Below are 18,343 nucleotides of genomic sequence, written 5' to 3' on the forward strand. Positions count from 1 at the left end.
AATACCTTGCCTGGCTATATCTGCAAGTGTTCTGGGGTATGGAGAAATGTTGTTGGATGTTTCTGGGGTATGGAGAAGGGATGTTGGTTACAATAATATAATAAAGTATACCTGCTCGAAAGTTGCCTTTTTGTACATGTTTGGAAACAGGGATATTTGAGCTAAATTCTAAATCCATTAATAGCTTTTTTTAAATAACACATAAAAATTTTACTTCATCACATCAATTTAAATATATAACATTTGAATCAGGTGCATCTAAACAGTGTGTAGCTCAGGAGGGTCCAGCTGTTCATAGAGAATTGAATTTGTCATGGTTCTCTTAATAACATGGATGTGTAGCGACACAACATGCTACAAAGACTTATCTGAAGCCCTCAGAAGAAAGAATATTGATGCCCATGGGAGGTCCACATGGGAGGTCAGGAAGGAAGAATCCTCTGCACTCAAAAAAGAATAGCAAGACACAACTGACGTTTGCCAGAATACTGGCAGTACTACTAGAATAATGGGCTCTGGACAGAGGAGTCAAAGGTGGAGTTGTTTGGCCACAATGCCAGATGCCATGTTTGATGAAAACGAAAAACTCATAACAACAGCAAGGCATGGAGGCGGTTCCATTATCGCTTGGGGCCACCTTTACTGCTTCAAGACCTGGTCAACTTGTCATAATTGAGTCAACCATGAGTTGGTGTATTGATCACTGAATTAAAAGATAATTCTATACAGTATTCATAACACTTAGATTTTACAAAACTTACATTGGAGAAAAAATTTGACAATTACAAGAAATTGTAATTACAATATTGTCCCAAGCCTATGTAAAACCCTATGTGTTTTGTGTCTATGTAAGTCCATCCATTCAAGATACTTTGTATACATCCACCTGCACCTGTGTCCTGCAACCTGCACAAGACCTTACATACAATAAATATGACCCCAGAGGACTAAGTGACAATTCACAATAACAACAGTTAACTGGACAACACCTCCCGAAAAATATTTAAGTATGAAATTCTGCGTTTAGAGAAGCACTCTTGGTATACTGTACACCCACAACATTTCTGGAGTCAATGTTGTGAATGAACGAGAGAGTCGAGTGCTTTTGGAAAACTGTGCGCCCTATAAAAGCGTACTCACTGCATCCTAAATACAACACATGCCGTTTATTGAAAAAGAAAAGGATTATCTTAGTCTGTCTTCCACACAATGGAGGCTTGGCACAAATTATGTTTCAAGATATGATGTAGCAGTTATAAAAACAATGCTCTGCATTTCGGGCTTTTAACATGCGTTTGCAGACTGCCCATCACAGAAACTTAATATTGGATCATCTCTTCTGGAATTGTTTGAGTAAAGTCCAACTATGGCTGTTAAATCATAATATCAGGGTATGATTGCACTGTCAGTCTGTACTGTTTGGGGACCTCCAGGAAAATGATCATGCAATAGGAAACATTATTGTGCTCATGGGAAAAATATTTATTTTGCCGCAGTATCAGCAGAATTGACACAGATGGAAGGTTCAAGACCCTCATGAGACACTACAGCAGAATAAAATGATATATTGCAAAAAGAAAGAATAACATGATACATTACTAGAAAAGGTGGCCTGACCTGTGGACAGTAGAGTTTTGAATTAGAGATTTAATGGGTGAACTACTGACATTGTGTCTGTGGCACTGGGTAGATATGGAAGATCTTGGGGAGGAGAAATGCTATATGAAGTTCTCCAATTGCAGTGATTCATTTCAAAGTGGATTTCCCAATCTCCGTGTGGACTAGAGGGATTTCAAGAGTTAACCAGTTCTGAGGACAGCCCTGTCAGACCTCCACCCATCCACCCTTGGCAGCCAATTTCCACCACCCTCTGCTAGACCCTGAGGCATTGTTGGTATGGAGCGACCAGGACACGAAGGAGGCGGGGAGTTTGACCACTGGCCCACTTGGTTTGTGTTTTAACAGTGAGATATGAGGTATGAGCTTGTGCAACATAACTTTGTAAACATAAACAGGAATAATGAAGTGATCTACTGACCTTTAGATTGCTTCTGCCCTCTGATACAGGACGCAGGGATGAATATTAAACCTGTCCCCTGGGATAAAGAGCATCGTAAACGGCACATTCGCAAGGGTTTTGGAGTAGTGGCTTTCTGATAGATGGTGTCACCGAAGTGAACTGGCAGACCATAAGTCACGGATGGAATGTGAAACGTTGGTTTTGGATCTTGGTTGAGTGCGTAGAGTTAAATCACTTGCAATATGCCTGATCCAGGTTGACAGTGTCATGATCTAAGCAATGTAACACAACTTTGACGAGCGAAGCAGAAAATAGATTAGAGAGTACCATTACACGCATTACAATGTCACAGTGTTGTAGTTAGAGCCAACTCATCATCGTCTAATTCATTAGTCCCTGGCTAGATTTGATCTCATCAAGGGATCATGGTATTTCTTGTTGTCTGCAAGGTCTACGAGGTCCATTAGCCATGTAACGGGTTTGTTTGACTCAGGCATATCATGGCTCACTGAGTATGTCATTTTGCACTGAATAGAAACACTGAACAACAAGTGTTATACAATGTGATTAATCATCAGGTTCAGACGTGGTGGAATGAGCTCAGAATTTAATTTGATTTGAAGGATATATACAATTTACATTAAGAGGATTTGAACTGACAGATAACCGACTTGCTGTTCATTAGTTGAATCAGCTTAATACTGAACAGACATGCACTTTTGTACTTGTCTGCTGCTCGTTATTTTGTAGTTTTATTATATATATATATATATAAAAAAAGAAAGAGTTTTATTTGTTTATGTGGCCTTGACATGTGTCCTGAACAGGTTCGCTTGCATTGCAAAGCCATGTCAAAAGATGAATTAGGTTTCCCCACATAAGATGTCTGTTAGGTTCTGTTTTTGTTCAGTTTAGATTTTGCTTTTGTTTGTGAACATGGCCTGTTCTGTTTAGTTTCTGTCCTTTGATTTTGAATGCAGCTTGTCCTTTTGTATTAGCTTATGTTTACACCTGTGCCTTGTTTGCCCTCTCATTGTGTCCTCCTGTGCCAGTGTTTCTTGTTGGTCATTTTGTTTTGTTTGTGTTTATGTTTGTCCTACCTCCCCGCCAAAGCATGAAAATATCCTCTCACTGCATGTCTTTTCAGTGGAATGGGATACAATTTTTACACTACCTCTGAATATATCACCTCAGGCATGTCGGCTAAAACATTTACTTATTCCAGAGATGCTGATTCAAGACTTTAAGTTTAACTTAATACCCACAAGATTATTAATAGAACTTTTGAAGAAGGCATCAGAGGAATGTTGGTAAGCTAACAATATTTTAGATCAGGAAAATGTTCTTGGTGACGAAGGCCTAAATGTTTATTGTACTTCATTGGCATAGTTACAAACCCCCCAACTTGGAACCCTAATGACCACAGGCTGTTCAAACTGTTAGCATCCCTCACATTGGTGAAGAGAACATTGAAAGCGTTAATGCAGATTTTCTGCAGTTGCACATTTTGCCATGGGGCTGAAATAACATTTTCCAGTATTAAAGCTAATTTCCAACAATTAGTGTACACCTACTACATCTGTATGATGGCTGAAATAGTAACATTTAAAATGGCTAATAGCTAAAAATATTACAATGTTTTTTTAGCAGTTTCTTTTTTCCTTTCCTCATTAAAATCTAGTTGTCTTTTGTTGTGGTTTGAAGGACCCGGCACCAGTGACATAACCCAAAGTTTCCTCTCAACGAGGCCACATGCTCCAATGAGGAGCTGGCCATAGCTGTCTAGTTAACACCTTGACGGCTCCCCTCAGTTCTTGCCCACGGCCAGAATGATCACTATGTGCCATGACATTTTGGCAATATGGAAACGGATCGACAAAATAAATTCTAATCCAGAAGGTTTATGTGGGCTCATGCTTACTCAGAATCCTATTTAGTTCCACTATGGGAAACTTCACATGGAAGGATGATCATAGCAGATCATTGGCACCACTTGAAAATTGCAAGTCTTATGAACAAAAAGTAAGCATCCAGCGTTCTGGTCAGCTGTGGTTTGCTTTGATATTTTTACATCTGACAATTACAGTGTAATTATTTTAGGTGGCTAACTTTAGATAGGGAGGCTAGGAGAACTTAATGAACGTACCAATATTTGAATGATGATAAGCATTATAAAGACCAACTGAGTCCTTTTGAGCTAAATTTAAATGCTAATATATTTTGTGTCATGACCCCTTTTGTCCCCTTTGTCCTTTGTCTTACGTGTAAGTGATACATTTGGATTTCTGTAGAATGTAACATTTCCCATTTCCTGAGATGGGGTCAATTTAAAAGAAGGACCTATTCAAAGAATTACCAGTGTTTATATCTAGCATGCACCAACAGATAAAATAGTAATAATTGAAAGTTATTGTGTTACTTAACAATGTGAATGATAATTGGTATTCTATTAAACAACACCTACATTAACCCAAACCCAAACACACAATTACTATTGTTCATATATAAAATATACCAGATTGAACGTTTGAGCAGTAAGCAGGTTTGAAGGAGGCTCGATCATTCTAGTGAGAAATACAAAAAACTTTCCACACATGAATTATAGAAACACTATTTGTACAATTTTCAAGTATTGATGGTTCTAATTGGGGGACAATTACAGGAGTTTTTTTAACATCTGACAAAACATACTCTGACAAAACACTGCAAAACGGGGCATGCAATAGGTCTACATGAATGCCTAATTCAGGGCAATTCATAATTATAAAGAACATACTTCTGATTATGTCATGTTGTCTTGCCTGTGAAATATCCAACTTTAAGGTTTTCATTTGCACAGATATAATATAATTATATAATTAATTGATTCCTAACAGAAGATCATACACAGAAAGATTGCTTATCGAAATCTTCCCTGACGTTTTCCATAACTTTCAATACCTTTCTGATACATTTCAATCAGACAAAATAATATTTTTCTTTTAGACTGAAATTTGGCATAACCAGTTTCAATAAAGCTCCTATTCTTCTTTTGAGATCATTTTCTAAATTAGTTTCTCATACTGCCAAGTTAAATACAGAATAAAATAGCAGGATTTTCCATGTTAAATAGGATGGCTATCTTAACATTGAATGAATCCATTTAATATGATCCATGAATGAATGTAACACCCCATTCACACTAGTCTGACGTGTATGGCAGCTAGCCCAGCAAGGTTATTACACAAATGTGTCCAAAATATTAGTAAGTACTAGGCCATATATAATGATCAAAAAGAATGACTAGTAACAATGTAAACAGTCAGTGTTCGAAATTCTCATTTGACTGTCAAAGCCACAGTAATTGCATAGAAGTCACTCAGAGTGTGAAGGATTAGAATCTCAGAGATACTGGAAACAGTCAGGTTACCTGGGCCATATTAAGGCAGGGGCTTACCGGGGCTGAAGCCCTTGGGCTCAATACTAAAGGGCCTGAGAGGCAGGAGGAATATTTTCCCCCTTTGTGTACTTCCCCCTATGAGTACTCTACACCAGAAAGTACACAAACACACAGTGTCCATAACGAGCCCTCTAGAATTATTGGCCCCCTAGGAAAATATGAACACAAAAAGCTGTTACATTTTTTTTTTGTATATCAACTTGATCTTTCAGTCTTAAAATCGTACGAATCTAAACTTAAATTTAGACCAATGTTTCCACAAAAAAGTTGACTACAAGGAATAATTACGTTATGCAAAAACATGAGTGCCAGAATGGTTGGCGTCCCTTCATTTAGTACTTATTTTGTGGGTACTACAGTGGGCCCTTTTCTGCATGACCATGGCTTTACTCCAAACCCACCTCTGGTGTTTGTTGGCTAAATGCTCAAATTCAGACCATGTAGAACTTGGTTCCATTCAAAATTAAAATCACATTTAGTAAACTTCAGCCTCTGCAGTCACCCAACTAAAAATTTCAGTGTGTGCATGAGAGCAAAATACATGCACAGGGAGAAGTCCTCTCCGAAGCAGGTTCATCAGTGCTCCAGTTGTTGTCAAATACCTTTTGTCTCATTTCGTTTTGGTGTCCTCTGGCCTTTCTCATGTAGAGGTGTTTGTCACCTCATATTTATACCCCAGTGAAACAGGATGTCATGAATGACCATTTAAGGGTTTCCAAACAACATATAAAGCAAATAATTTCAATCCTTTGTGTTGTGTTAAAAAAAATATTCTGCCAATTTCTTCTGTAACATACATTACATAAAACAGCAGGTAGCCAATAAATGATAGCAAATTGTGTTTTCATCTGAGTGGGGGTCTACGAAGGCAAATAAGACCCTTGTCCTATGATATCTTAATCCTGCCCGGCACATTACCATAGATAGGACAGACTATAAACAGGCATTACACTCAGCCCTCCTCATGCAAGTGTCCATCATTGGACATGCAGGAACAACTGCAAAAACAAAGTCTGTCGGACACGACCATCAAACCTATGAAGTGAAAACGTTTTTAATACTAACATCAAGGGTGCTGTTTCCATGTTCAGTTTCTTGACCTCTTTATGCTATCAATTCTTGTATTGTTGAAGGTGAATAGACTACAGAACACATTACATCATGCATTTAGCATGATGAAAGGGACAAGTGACTCCTTTTTAACCTCAACCCTCTGTAGTTTATTTTGCAGTGTCATCACAGCTGATGAGATTTAGCGCCATGTCAAATCAGCTAGGTTAGGTCAATACAAAAGCCAAAACTTTTGGTTTGACAAACCTTCTAGTTTAAACATGTATCAATCCCTGCAAAAAAAATTATTCATTATATTTCACATAACAATTCACAAATAGCCTATCGTTGCTGCAGGATTATTATTTTTAAGGAAACTGGCTCAAATTAAGATACAGCATCTGTATGAACCCACATTGCAATTTGGTACTAATTTCTGTATGTATATATCCCTTTTGTCTGATTGGAATGAAAGATTATTCTTTTGCTAATAACAAAGATAACATCAACCTCTCATTTTGGCCTGAATGTGTAATATATTGTTTATATGTGCATAATTTATCAGTATAATCACCATTTCACCTCAGTTTGCAATGAAATGAATGTCCGAAAGCAAGTGCTTTTGATATAGTATATGTTTTGCTCAACAATGGCACTTCACAACCAGTGGCCTAAGAAATCTCTGAATATTTGGTGAACATGGTCTTGAATGAAGCAAGACATCTACTGTATGTGTGACAATATTCAAATATCAATGTAAAAGATGCACACATTTGTATTGAGGCAACAACAACAGGAATGTGCTTATTAGTTTTCGTTGTTTTGTGAATGATGACAGTCATGATGTGGTGTAGAGAAACTCATCACTGTTGGTATCCCTCAATCTCTCTCCATCCCCCATTTTAGTGTTTAGCCTCCCACCCTCAGGCAACCCTCCTCCCCCTTTGAGGTACTGTTTCTCTAAATACAGGGAGAGCCTCCTCCTGTTCAGAGTATCAGACCCCCTTTGTCTGATTACCAGCTGGCTTGCACAGAAATCAAAACAAATTCCCAAAAGGATTTACTAAAAAAGCAAAAGCATAAGGGCAGTGAGGTGTACCTAAGGAAGTACCCAAGCCGTCAAACACTGAGTGGAACTGATAGGCAACAGGCAGGTAAGCTAGCTAAGTTCATACCGAGGAGGGTCAATTCGTAAGTCCGTTCTAATCATGTCATTGCAATATATTGTTTTTGACACTGGACCATACAATATGTTTCCTAATCAACATGGTCCCATATCTTTTTGAGTATTCACTTATTTTCATAAATGTATTGTGATTCAGTTATTATTTGCTTAGGACAACTAATGTAATTTAAAATGCTATTTAATTATGCAATGTGTTTAAGTTGTTTGACTGTTATGTCATTGGCTATTTAGCTATCCGTGAACATCATTTTGGTATATTTTCTCGATTGTCCTCACGTGATTCAAAAAAAGAGACCAGCAGCATCATAGCTTAACGTATAGGACAAGATGTGTGCACAGACAAACATGACAGGATAGGCCTGGTTCCCCAGGGTTCATTCCAGACATCCACAGTTTATTTTATGGTGATATGACTGCCAAGATGTGATCACCCTTAAATCCCTTTGGGACTCATCCCTGTAGTGTTAATGATTTCACTTCAACAATTGTAGCTCTTACGATTTTTAGAACATTCAAATGTAGTTTGCCATTTTATTCAGTGAGTTTGGTGATCTAAAATATGCTTTCCCTTATATTGATCATGAAAAAAGAATCCTGTAGGTTACTCACAACAGCAATCCTTGCAATAATGTTGTGAGGAAATGTGAGGAGAAACTAAAGCCCATCACTTTGATTGGACTATAATACTCCACTGTGCCCATATTTTGTTGGGTTTAATTTACATAATTTCGAATAAGCTTCTCACTAACTAGTTGCCGCAGGTACACATGCAAGTGAAGTTCAATTGATGTAGCATGGAACACTCAATTAGAACAGCATTTCTATTAACAAGTAATCATGGCCAATTGTTTTAATGTGTGCGAGCTATCTTAATAAGACATTTTGAAAATTGCCACTCATATTGCCACTCATGTTAAGATACTTATGTCTGCTGCAATTAATACCGTAGTCTGACACTTTTTTCAAGATGTGGATGAAACTAATAGGATTTTATAAAATTTACTTAAATAACCTTTCTTTAACATTTCTGTTCTAACTTTTAGGTACTAAGGAGAAAGGGGTGTGGTGTATGGCCAATATTCCAGCACTTAGCAATTGAATGTTGGCAGAATACCACAAAACTCTAAGATGTATTATTGCTTTTAAAAACAATATACACATGAAATTAGAACAGTAAACTGTTATGTGATATGCAATATGCTGTACATGGTATACCATCTCATATACAACAGATTCAGCCAATCAGCATTCCGGATTCAAATCACCCAGTGTATAATGAAGTATAACCATTTTCCAATAATTTGCAACATCTGTGGTTGCATGGTCACAGTTGGATGAGGTATGTGTGCTACATCTCCTTAATCCAAATGTAATTAAACTGTCTTCTGACAACCCCACCAAAATAAGATGAAAGGCATCATGGATTTTATGCTGTATATTTAGCGGCATGTGAAAAACATGTACACTGCCTCACTCAACATACATCAACATATACATGCCATGAATAATAAAAATTTTCAACAAAAGAGAGAAGTTTACGTCTTAGATAATTAATAGTTTACAGTACAGTGCCAACCTTGAGCATGTGTTATTGTCACTGTTATGAGCCAGGCTTACATTTTATCACAAAGGAGGATGGCATCAGCCTGACGTTTGTCACACAACCTGCATCCTTCACCATCCGCATTTAATGGACGCCTCAGCAAGTGCAAGGTTTAACGCCTCACGTGTCACCATTGCCTTCCAGAGACAGACAGAAACTTCAGCTGTGTCCAGTTACACATTCTGGCTAAATGCGGTTTCAAAAACAAAATCCAAAATAATCGTTTCATTGATGTCTAGACACTGTTTTTATTTGCAGAGAGACGCCTGATTTGGATCAAATAAATCTGCCAAGATGTGGAAGAAGTCAAAGGTCACACATCAGACAGCCACAGGCCAGGGAGGTATGAAATGAGTTTCCCATTCTCTGCTTCCTAATTCAGGTATGGTACAGACTACAACAGAATAGATATCCAACATCAAGGTTTATCTGATGAAGATTAACAGAGGACATGAATGTCCGAAGACCTTTTATTGAATGTGTGTAGTTCTTTTATTGCAGTAGCCTATATTGGCAGCATACAAAATTGGATTTGGGGCCCCCGCTCCCATCAGTCGGAGGCACCCTATTGGCCCCAAGCGACAGCTTATGTTGCCTATGCCTGGAGCTGGCCCTGAACATACTGTATGGTGCCTGATTGACAGCCTGATTTGATCAATACAAACAGAAAAACATATGATAATAGATGGGTTACACAAATGTTTGATAATAGAAGGGTTACACCATTTAATCCCACCAACACTTTTTTTCAAGTATGGGAATTGTTTTCCCATAACAGATAGATTATGGTTATTATGTAATTGATCTCTGTAGGGGCCCCAGTGGGGAAAACATGGCCTGTGTAGAGGCCTTCCTAAAACACAATTGCATGCTGTTTAAGAAATGCAGATTTTCTGGTCCAATCCACTCCTGGGTTACGAGGTGCTTGATCAGTCTATAATGAGACTATCAACCCCAAAACAAACCAGAACACAAGGAATTGATTACATCATATTAAATTAAAATATTCAACATGATGGGATCTTTTTGTGTCTGTACAATTAATAATGAGATGCTTAAATATTGATCCCATATCCATGATGTGGAAGTAACTTGAAGTAACTCAATGATTATGTGTGGACCTCCCACTACAAGAGTGGGGACATTTCCTATTCAACGCAAAAGGTTTTTATGAACCTCTGGGTTGGTGAATATATATCAGACTTGAGATGTATTTTTGCTTTTATGTGAAAACGTTAAATGCTGTTCATATTCAAGGTAACAATTGCCTTGATCACACCTACAGTGTCATTGTGGTATACCAGAAGTAAATTTCCAAAGGTACACTGCATTTGCTTTGCAGCATTGCGTTGTATAAACAGTTGCTCTGCATGCATTGGATAATACATCAAATTGTATGTGTAAAGGGCTTGACAAAAGTAGTATCAACTGATGAATGTTAAACTTTAGTTGCAACACAATACTGCAAGGCAAATGCTGTGTTTAATTGAAAATGAATTTACCTCTGGTGTACCGTAAACGTAATGATACTGCAAATGTGGTCAGGGCGTAATCAATGTAGGCTGCTACATTCCCAGCATTGTATTGCGTCTTCCCACAGCTTTGCTCCATGATCACATTTAAAAAATATATATATTACATATATAATGTGTTTTTAAAAATCCCATTTTGGTCTGATTGTGTAATATGTTGTTATTATGTACATAATATATAAGTAGAATATGTCTCTATACCCCAGTGACGTATGAGTGAAAGCCAGAGTACAAATTACATAGTACACAATTTTTGCTGACTCATTCAGGCTCGACAGCGCCTCTTTATCAACCAGTGGCAAGAAAAACCCAGACTGCATCTTTAAAGGGATTGTTCGTTCTAGATACATATTTGGTTGAAATTACACTTACCTTGGATTTTTCTTGAAGGCCCTATGAGTAATTTTTTCAAAACAAGACATTATTCAGCTCTGTCCCAGCCTGGAATTAGCATTATTACCAACATCTAAATTCATGAATTGAAGCTGTGCATACATGCAACAAAAGCTGCATTGCAAGCAGAAACAAACTCACACCGACTGTTATAGTCCCTATTTATATGCATACTTGCTGTTTTAGGGCATTCTTGATTCATAAAAATAGATTCTTGCTGTATCACTCACGTGTGTAGCTTGTCATTAAAGGAATTATGCACTGTAACACTGTGAATGTATGATGTTTTATACTGATGTCGTCTCTATCTAATATGCTGCACCAGTGTATCCCTAGCTTCATAAAAACACGTCTGGCCAGTGCAATTTAGATTTTTTTTCCTAACTGCCAAGTCATTGAAACCTTTTCTAGTAACTCTCTTGTGGAAAAAGCATTTCATTACTGACATCTGCTGGTAGGTAAAGGAAACTGCTACATTTAATTTTCCCTACCAGCAGTCTCTCTTTTCCACAAATTTAAAACACCTGATTTAATTAGATAAATGAAAGCTAAATTAGGTTTTTCACAACTTGGTTTTAGAAAGAAAACCCACAGGATATAAAATATATAACCTGCCTAATGGAGCTATTACTCAAAATGACTGCAAAAGAATTATACAACTATAACTATTAATAAATATATATGGTATTACATTTATACTTGTTTTTAGATACAGACATTTTCATTAATATCTATCAATGATGAACATCTTTGTTAATACACACATACAATAAACTGCATTATTTATAGTTCCTTCATTTAACTTGTGGTTATCTTTATATTTTCTTTGACTTGTTTTCCTCTTGCTTTTCATGTTTTCTCCAGCCGGCATCAAGAAGAGGGCCAGGCTCGCAGGTGTCATGATTATACAGTTTATAGAGCAGCTTCCTGAGGGCAAAAGCACCCCAGATTTCCTGCACAAACCCATCTCTCTAACCATTCAAGAGGGTAACACTCAGTGTCAGTTTATGTCCAGTTGCTTTTTGAGGTTGTGATTGAGATACTTTCCAACCAGTGTTTTTGCGTATCCTCCAGGTAAATCAGCCATTTTCAAAGCCCGCGTGTGCGGGGACCCCATACCCGAGGTGTCATGGGGGAGAACTAAGGGGGATATGTCAGATACAGAAAAATGTCAAACCAAATATGATGGAGCAACTGGTGAATATTCTTTAGAGGTGAGTCTAAACTTCCATGTAACAGTGTGTGTGTGTGTGTGTGTGTGTGTGTCTAATTATGTCTATTGTGTTTGAACAGTTTATTTATTTTACCAGATTCCTAGGGTTTCTGAAGAGGATATAGACACTTACAAATGCTATGCTACCAATAAATATGGCAGGGCTGTTTGCACTGCAGCACTGAATGTGATTGGAGGTAAGAAGGCCTTTTGATTTACTTGTGTGATGATTTGAGACTTTGTATTTTGGGGCTAATCCTAATTATCTGTAATTAGTTGGATTCAAGAAGAAGAGTGGCATTGAGCTGTCGGAAGACAAAGGTAGGTCTTTTCATAACTGTTTTCACATGATTTAAAAGTTAGTTTTGGAATATTTGGGGTTACAGAGTTGTCTGTGGCCTGTCTTATTGTCTGTCTAATAACCAGCATTGCTTATTAAAACACCATCCAAAGCAGTATACTTAAAGTGTATTTTGGAACCACTTATGTTGTACTTTTGTCTGTTAAATAAAATTGAAATTGTATTTAAATACTATGTGAATAGTAAAACATGTACCCACTTATGTCCTACTTTTGTACACATACAATACATAATTGCAAATATCATTTTAGTACACATATATATATATAAATATATACGTTTAATGTGTTTCAGGCATGTTTGTTTCTTTTGTTATCTTTAGGACGACGCGTCAACCAGAACTACATTCGTCCTTGTGTTTGTCCATCCTTTGTGATGGGTAAATGTTCAGTGTCCATCCTTTGTGATGAGTAAATGTTCAGTGTCCATCCTTTGTGATGTGTAAATGTTCCGTGTCCATCCTTTGTGATAGGTAAATGTTCAGTGGGCCGAATCCCAGGAAGGGGGAGAGCAATGTTTTTGCAGTTAATTTTATAGTTAATCATGGCTCTACTCTAAAAATATACAGTGGGGAGATTTGATACACTGCTGATTTTGCAGATTTTCCTACTTACAAAGCATGTAGAGGTCTATCATTTATATCATAGGTACACTTCAATTGTGAGAGACGGAATCTAAAACAAAAATCCAGAAAATCACATTGTATGATTTTTAAATAATTAATTAGCATTTTATTACATGACATAAGTATTTGATCACCTACCAACCAGTAAGAATTCCGGCTGTCACAGACCTGTTAGTTTTTCTTTAAGAAGCCCACCTGTTCTCCACTCATTACCTGTATTAACTGCACCTGTTTGAACTTGTTACCTGTATAAAAGACACCTGTCCACATATTCAATCAAACAATCAAGATGACGGTCAATCTCCCTCGGTCTGGGGCTCCATGCAAGATCTCACCTTGTGGGGCATCAATGATCATGAGGAAGGTGAGGGATCAGCCCAGAACTACACGGCAGGACCTGGTCAAAGAAAACCATTAGTAACACACTACGCTGTCATGGATTAAATTCCTGCAGCGCACGCAAGGTCCCCCTGCTCAAGCCAGCGCATGTCCAGGCCTGTCTGAAGTTTGCCAATGACCATCTGGATGATCCAGAGGAGGAATGGGAGAAGGTCATGTGGTCTGATGAGACAAAAATAGAGCTTTTTGGTCTAAACTCCACTCGCCGTGTTTGGAGGAAGAAGGATGAGTACAACCCCAAGAACACCATCCCAACCGTGAAGCATGGAGGTGGAAAAATCATTCTTTGGGGATGCTTTTCTGCAAAGGGGACAGGACTACTGCACTGTATTGAGGGGAGGATGGATGGGGCCATGTATCACAAGATCTTGGCCAACAACCTCCTTCCCTCAGTAAGAGCATTGAAGATGGGTCGTGGCTGGGTCTTTCAGCATGACAACGACCCAAAACACACAGCCAGGGCAACTAAGGAGTGGCTCCGTAAGAAGCATCTCAAGGTCCTGGAGTGGCCTAGCCAGTCTCCAGACCTGAACCCAATAGAAAATCTTTGGGGGGAGCTGAAAGTCCATATTGCACAGCAACAGCCCCAAAACCTGAAGGATCTGGAGAAGGTCTGTATGGAGGAGTGGGCCAAAATCCCTGCTGCAGTGTGTGCAAACCTGGTCAAGAACTACAGAAAAGGTATGATCTCTGTAACTGCAAACAAAGGTTTCTGTACCAAATATTAAGTTCTGCTTTTCTGATGTATCAAATACTTATTTCATGCAATAGAATGCAAATTAATTACTTATAAATCATACAATGTGATTTTCTCAATTTTTGTTTTAGATTCCGTCACTCACAGTTGAAGAGTATCTATGATAAAAATTACAGACTTCTACATGCTTTGCAAGTAGGAAAACCTGCAAAATCGGCAGTGTATCAAATAGTTGTTCTCCCCACTGTACATGTGTGCTGAGTAGTTGGTTTAATAGTTTGTTGACATTTTATCCAAAGTATAGTATACTACAAGAGGCATTTGTTTAATGTGACTATTCTGTCTTCACTATATATTAAGTTGGATAACATCAGTTGTCCTTTATTTGATAGGGTCAGTAGATCCAGCAGAATTCAGAAAATTGCTCAGAAAAAGGTAAGAGACAATGATTAATGATAAGGATTTCCTTGGCCATAACTTTCTATTTATGTGACAATGCATTTGTAAACCAGTGTGAAAGAACCACAGTGTGAAAGGGTGACATTAATGTATACATATAGAGAGACAAAGCTCCTATATGGTTTTGTTTCAAATACAGTTTATTTTAATAAACGTACAGACATATGTAAAATAAAAAAGAATCTAAAAAAATAAAGCTACATATATAAGGGTGCCCTCCACAATTATTGGCACCTTTGAAAAGAAAAGCAAAAATAGACATGGAAATGTTTTATGGTTTTACAATCTTGATCTTACAATCAAAGAATGAGAACTCTGTATTTTTTAATTGAGGTAAAATCGTTCATTTAAAAAATTATGAATCAAGAAATATATAGAAAAACATGTCCAGCACTCTTAGAAAGCACTCTTAGAATTTTGCACAAGAGTTGGCTAAACTGCCAGTACAGAGGTGTAGTAAGCTCATGAATGGCAATAAGAAGCGCTTAATTGCAGTTATTTTGGCAAATGGCTATACACTCACCTAAAGGATTATTAGGAACACCTGTTCAATTTCTCATTAATTCAATTATCTAATCAACCAATCACATGGCAGTTGCTTCAATGAATTTAGGGGTGTGGTCCTGGTCAAGACAATCTCCTGAACTCCAAACTGAATATCAGAATGGGAAAGAAAGGTGATTCAAGCAATTTTGAGCGTGCCATGGTTGTTGATGCCAGACGGGCCGGTCTGAGTATTTCACAATCTGCTCAATTACTGGGATTTTCACGCACAACCATTTCTAGGGTTTACAAAGAATGGTGTGAAAAGGGCAAAACATCCAGTATGCGGCAGTCCTGTGGGCGAAAATGCCTTGTTGATGCTAGAGGTCAGAGGAGAATGGGCCGACTGATTCAAGCTGATAGAAGAGCAACTTTGAAATAACCACTCGTTACAACCGAGGTATGCAGCAAAGCATTTGTGAAGCCACAACACGCACAGCCTTGAGGCGGATGGGCTACAACAGCAGAAGACCCCACCGGGTACCACTCATCTCCACTACAAATAGGAAAAAGAGGCTACAATTTGCACAAGCTCACCAAAATTGGACAGTTGAAGACTGGAAGAACGTTGCCTGGTCTGATGAGTCTCGATTTCTGTTGAGACATTCAGATGGTAGAGTCAGAATTTGCCGTAAACAGAATGAGAACATGGATCCATCATGCCTTGTTACCACTGTGCAGGCTGGTGGTGGTGGTGTAATGGTGTGGGGGATGTTTTCTTGGCACACTTTAGGCCCCTTAGTGCCCACTGGGCATCGTTTAAATGCCACGGCCTACCTGAGCATTGTTTCTGACCATGTCCATCCCTTTATGACCACCATGTACCCATCTTCTGATGGCTACTTCCAGCAGGATAATGCACCATGTCACAAAGCTCAAATCATTTCAAATTGGTTTCTTGAACATGACAATGAGTTCACTGTACTGAAATGGCCCCCACAGTCACCAGATCTCAACCCAATAGAGCGTCTTTGGGATGTGGTGGAACGGGAGCTTCGTGCCCTGGATGTGCATACCACAAATCTCCATCAACTGCAAGATGCTATCCTATCAATATGGGCCAACATTTCTAAAGAATGCTTTCAGCACCTTGTTGAATCAATGCCACGTAGAATTAAGGCAGTTCTGAAGGCGGAAGGGGGTCAAACACAGTATTAGTATGGTGTTCCTAATAATAGGTGAGTGTATACACTAAATCCCTTTTCTGTTTACTTTCTAATTTAAAACTATTTACTAGGTTCTGAATCCAATAACAAAGGTTCTGTATTATGAAGTTATTTGAAGAAAATGCAAAAGGGACAATACTTTTGGCCATGACTACATGCATGTATGTGTATTAGGCAATTAGATGACTATGGGTCGGCTGACTTTAGGCAATCATTATGACCATATAAAGAGTTCTTACTTGGCAGGTACGTCTCATTATGCAGATTGACATTAGAAATATTTGCATACAGAGATAACTTGTGGTTTAAAGAAGGCAGATGAGGAGGTTTTGGCAAAAAAACATAGGAACCCCACGCGAACCTGAAATCACCTACTGTACATTTTCTGGTTTTGCACCAATACTAAAACAAGGCTTCTCTCATCTTTCAACCAGGAAGACAGTGTACAAACAGGAGGCAGTGAAAGAAACTGGAGAAATAGATGGACGTTTCTGGAAAATTATCATGAACGCAGAACGGAAGGACTATGAACGTATCTGCTCTGAGTTTGGTGTCAAAGACTTCCGTGTAATACTGAAAAAACTAAATGAGAAAAAAAATAAGATGCAGGAGGAACCGGCAAAGGTTTGAAAATTGGGCCCATTCAGCGTGTGCAAGATGTTTCAGTATGAACTACACCAATCAGCCATAACATTATGACCACCTGCCTAATATTGTGTAGGTCCCCCTTTTACGGCCAAAACAGCCCAGACCAGTCGAGGCATGGACTCCACTAGACATCTGAAGGTGTGCTGTGGCACCAAGATGTTAGCAGCAGATCTTTTACGTCCCGATGCGAGGATTGGACTTGTTTGTCCAGTACATCTCACAGATGCTCGATTGGATTGAGATCTGGGGAATTTGGAGGCCAAGTCAACACCTAGAACTTGTTGTTTTGTCAAACCATTCATGAACCATTTTTTGCTTGGTGGCAGGACGCACTATCCTGTTGAAAGAGGCCAATGCCATCAGGGAATACCGTTGCCATGAAAGGGTGCACATGGTCTGCAACAATGCTCAGTTAGGTGGTACGTTTCAAAGTAACATCCACATGAATGGCAGGACCCAATGTTTCCCAGCAGAACATTACCCAAAGCATCACACTGCCTCTGCCAGCTTGCCTTCTTCCCATAGTGCATCCTGGTGCCATGTGTTCTCCAGGTAAGCGACGCACACGCACCCAGCCATCCAGATGATGTAAAAGGAAACATGATTCATCAGACTAGGCCACCTTCTTCCATTGCTCCATGGTCCAGTTCTGATGCTCACATGCCCATTGTAGGCATTTTTGGCAATGGACAGGGGTCAGCATGAGCACCCTGACTGCTCTGTGGCTATGAGGCCCGATACGCAACAAACTGAGATGCATTGTGTTGTCTGACACCTTTCTATCAGTACCAGCATTACCTTTTTCAGCATTTTGAGCTACAGTAGCTCGTCTGTTTGTTTGGACCACAAAGGCCAGCCTTCACTCTCCACGTGCATCAATGCGCCTGTTGACCCTGTTGCCAGTTTACTGCTTTTCCTTCATTGGACCACTTTTGATAGGTACTGACCACTGCAGACCAGGAACACCTCACAAGGGCTGCAGTTTTGAAGATGCTTTGACCCAGTCGTC

At 38.7% G+C, this 18,343-nt stretch overlaps 1 protein-coding gene across 1 annotated transcript in view; it reads left to right on the forward strand.

The window, feature by feature from the left end:
• Nucleotides 1-7,597: 7,597 nt before the first annotated feature.
• The window catches only part of LOC105013745 (immunoglobulin-like and fibronectin type III domain-containing protein 1), a 31,739-nt gene continuing 20,993 nt past the window's right edge, over nucleotides 7,598-18,343 (forward strand). Inside the window, exons 1-5 of the mRNA XM_034295841.1 lie at nucleotides 7,598-7,663; nucleotides 9,557-9,641; nucleotides 12,088-12,210; nucleotides 12,298-12,437; nucleotides 12,534-12,633. Of these exons, the coding sequence (XP_034151732.1) occupies nucleotides 9,593-9,641; nucleotides 12,088-12,210; nucleotides 12,298-12,437; nucleotides 12,534-12,633 (412 nt within the window). The 5' untranslated portion in view covers nucleotides 7,598-7,663; nucleotides 9,557-9,592. The remainder of the gene's footprint in view (nucleotides 7,664-9,556; nucleotides 9,642-12,087; nucleotides 12,211-12,297; nucleotides 12,438-12,533; nucleotides 12,634-18,343) is intronic.

Source organism: Esox lucius, chromosome 12 (genome assembly GCF_011004845.1).
Source record: "Esox lucius isolate fEsoLuc1 chromosome 12, fEsoLuc1.pri, whole genome shotgun sequence".
Taxonomy (NCBI): domain Eukaryota; kingdom Metazoa; phylum Chordata; class Actinopteri; order Esociformes; family Esocidae; genus Esox; species Esox lucius.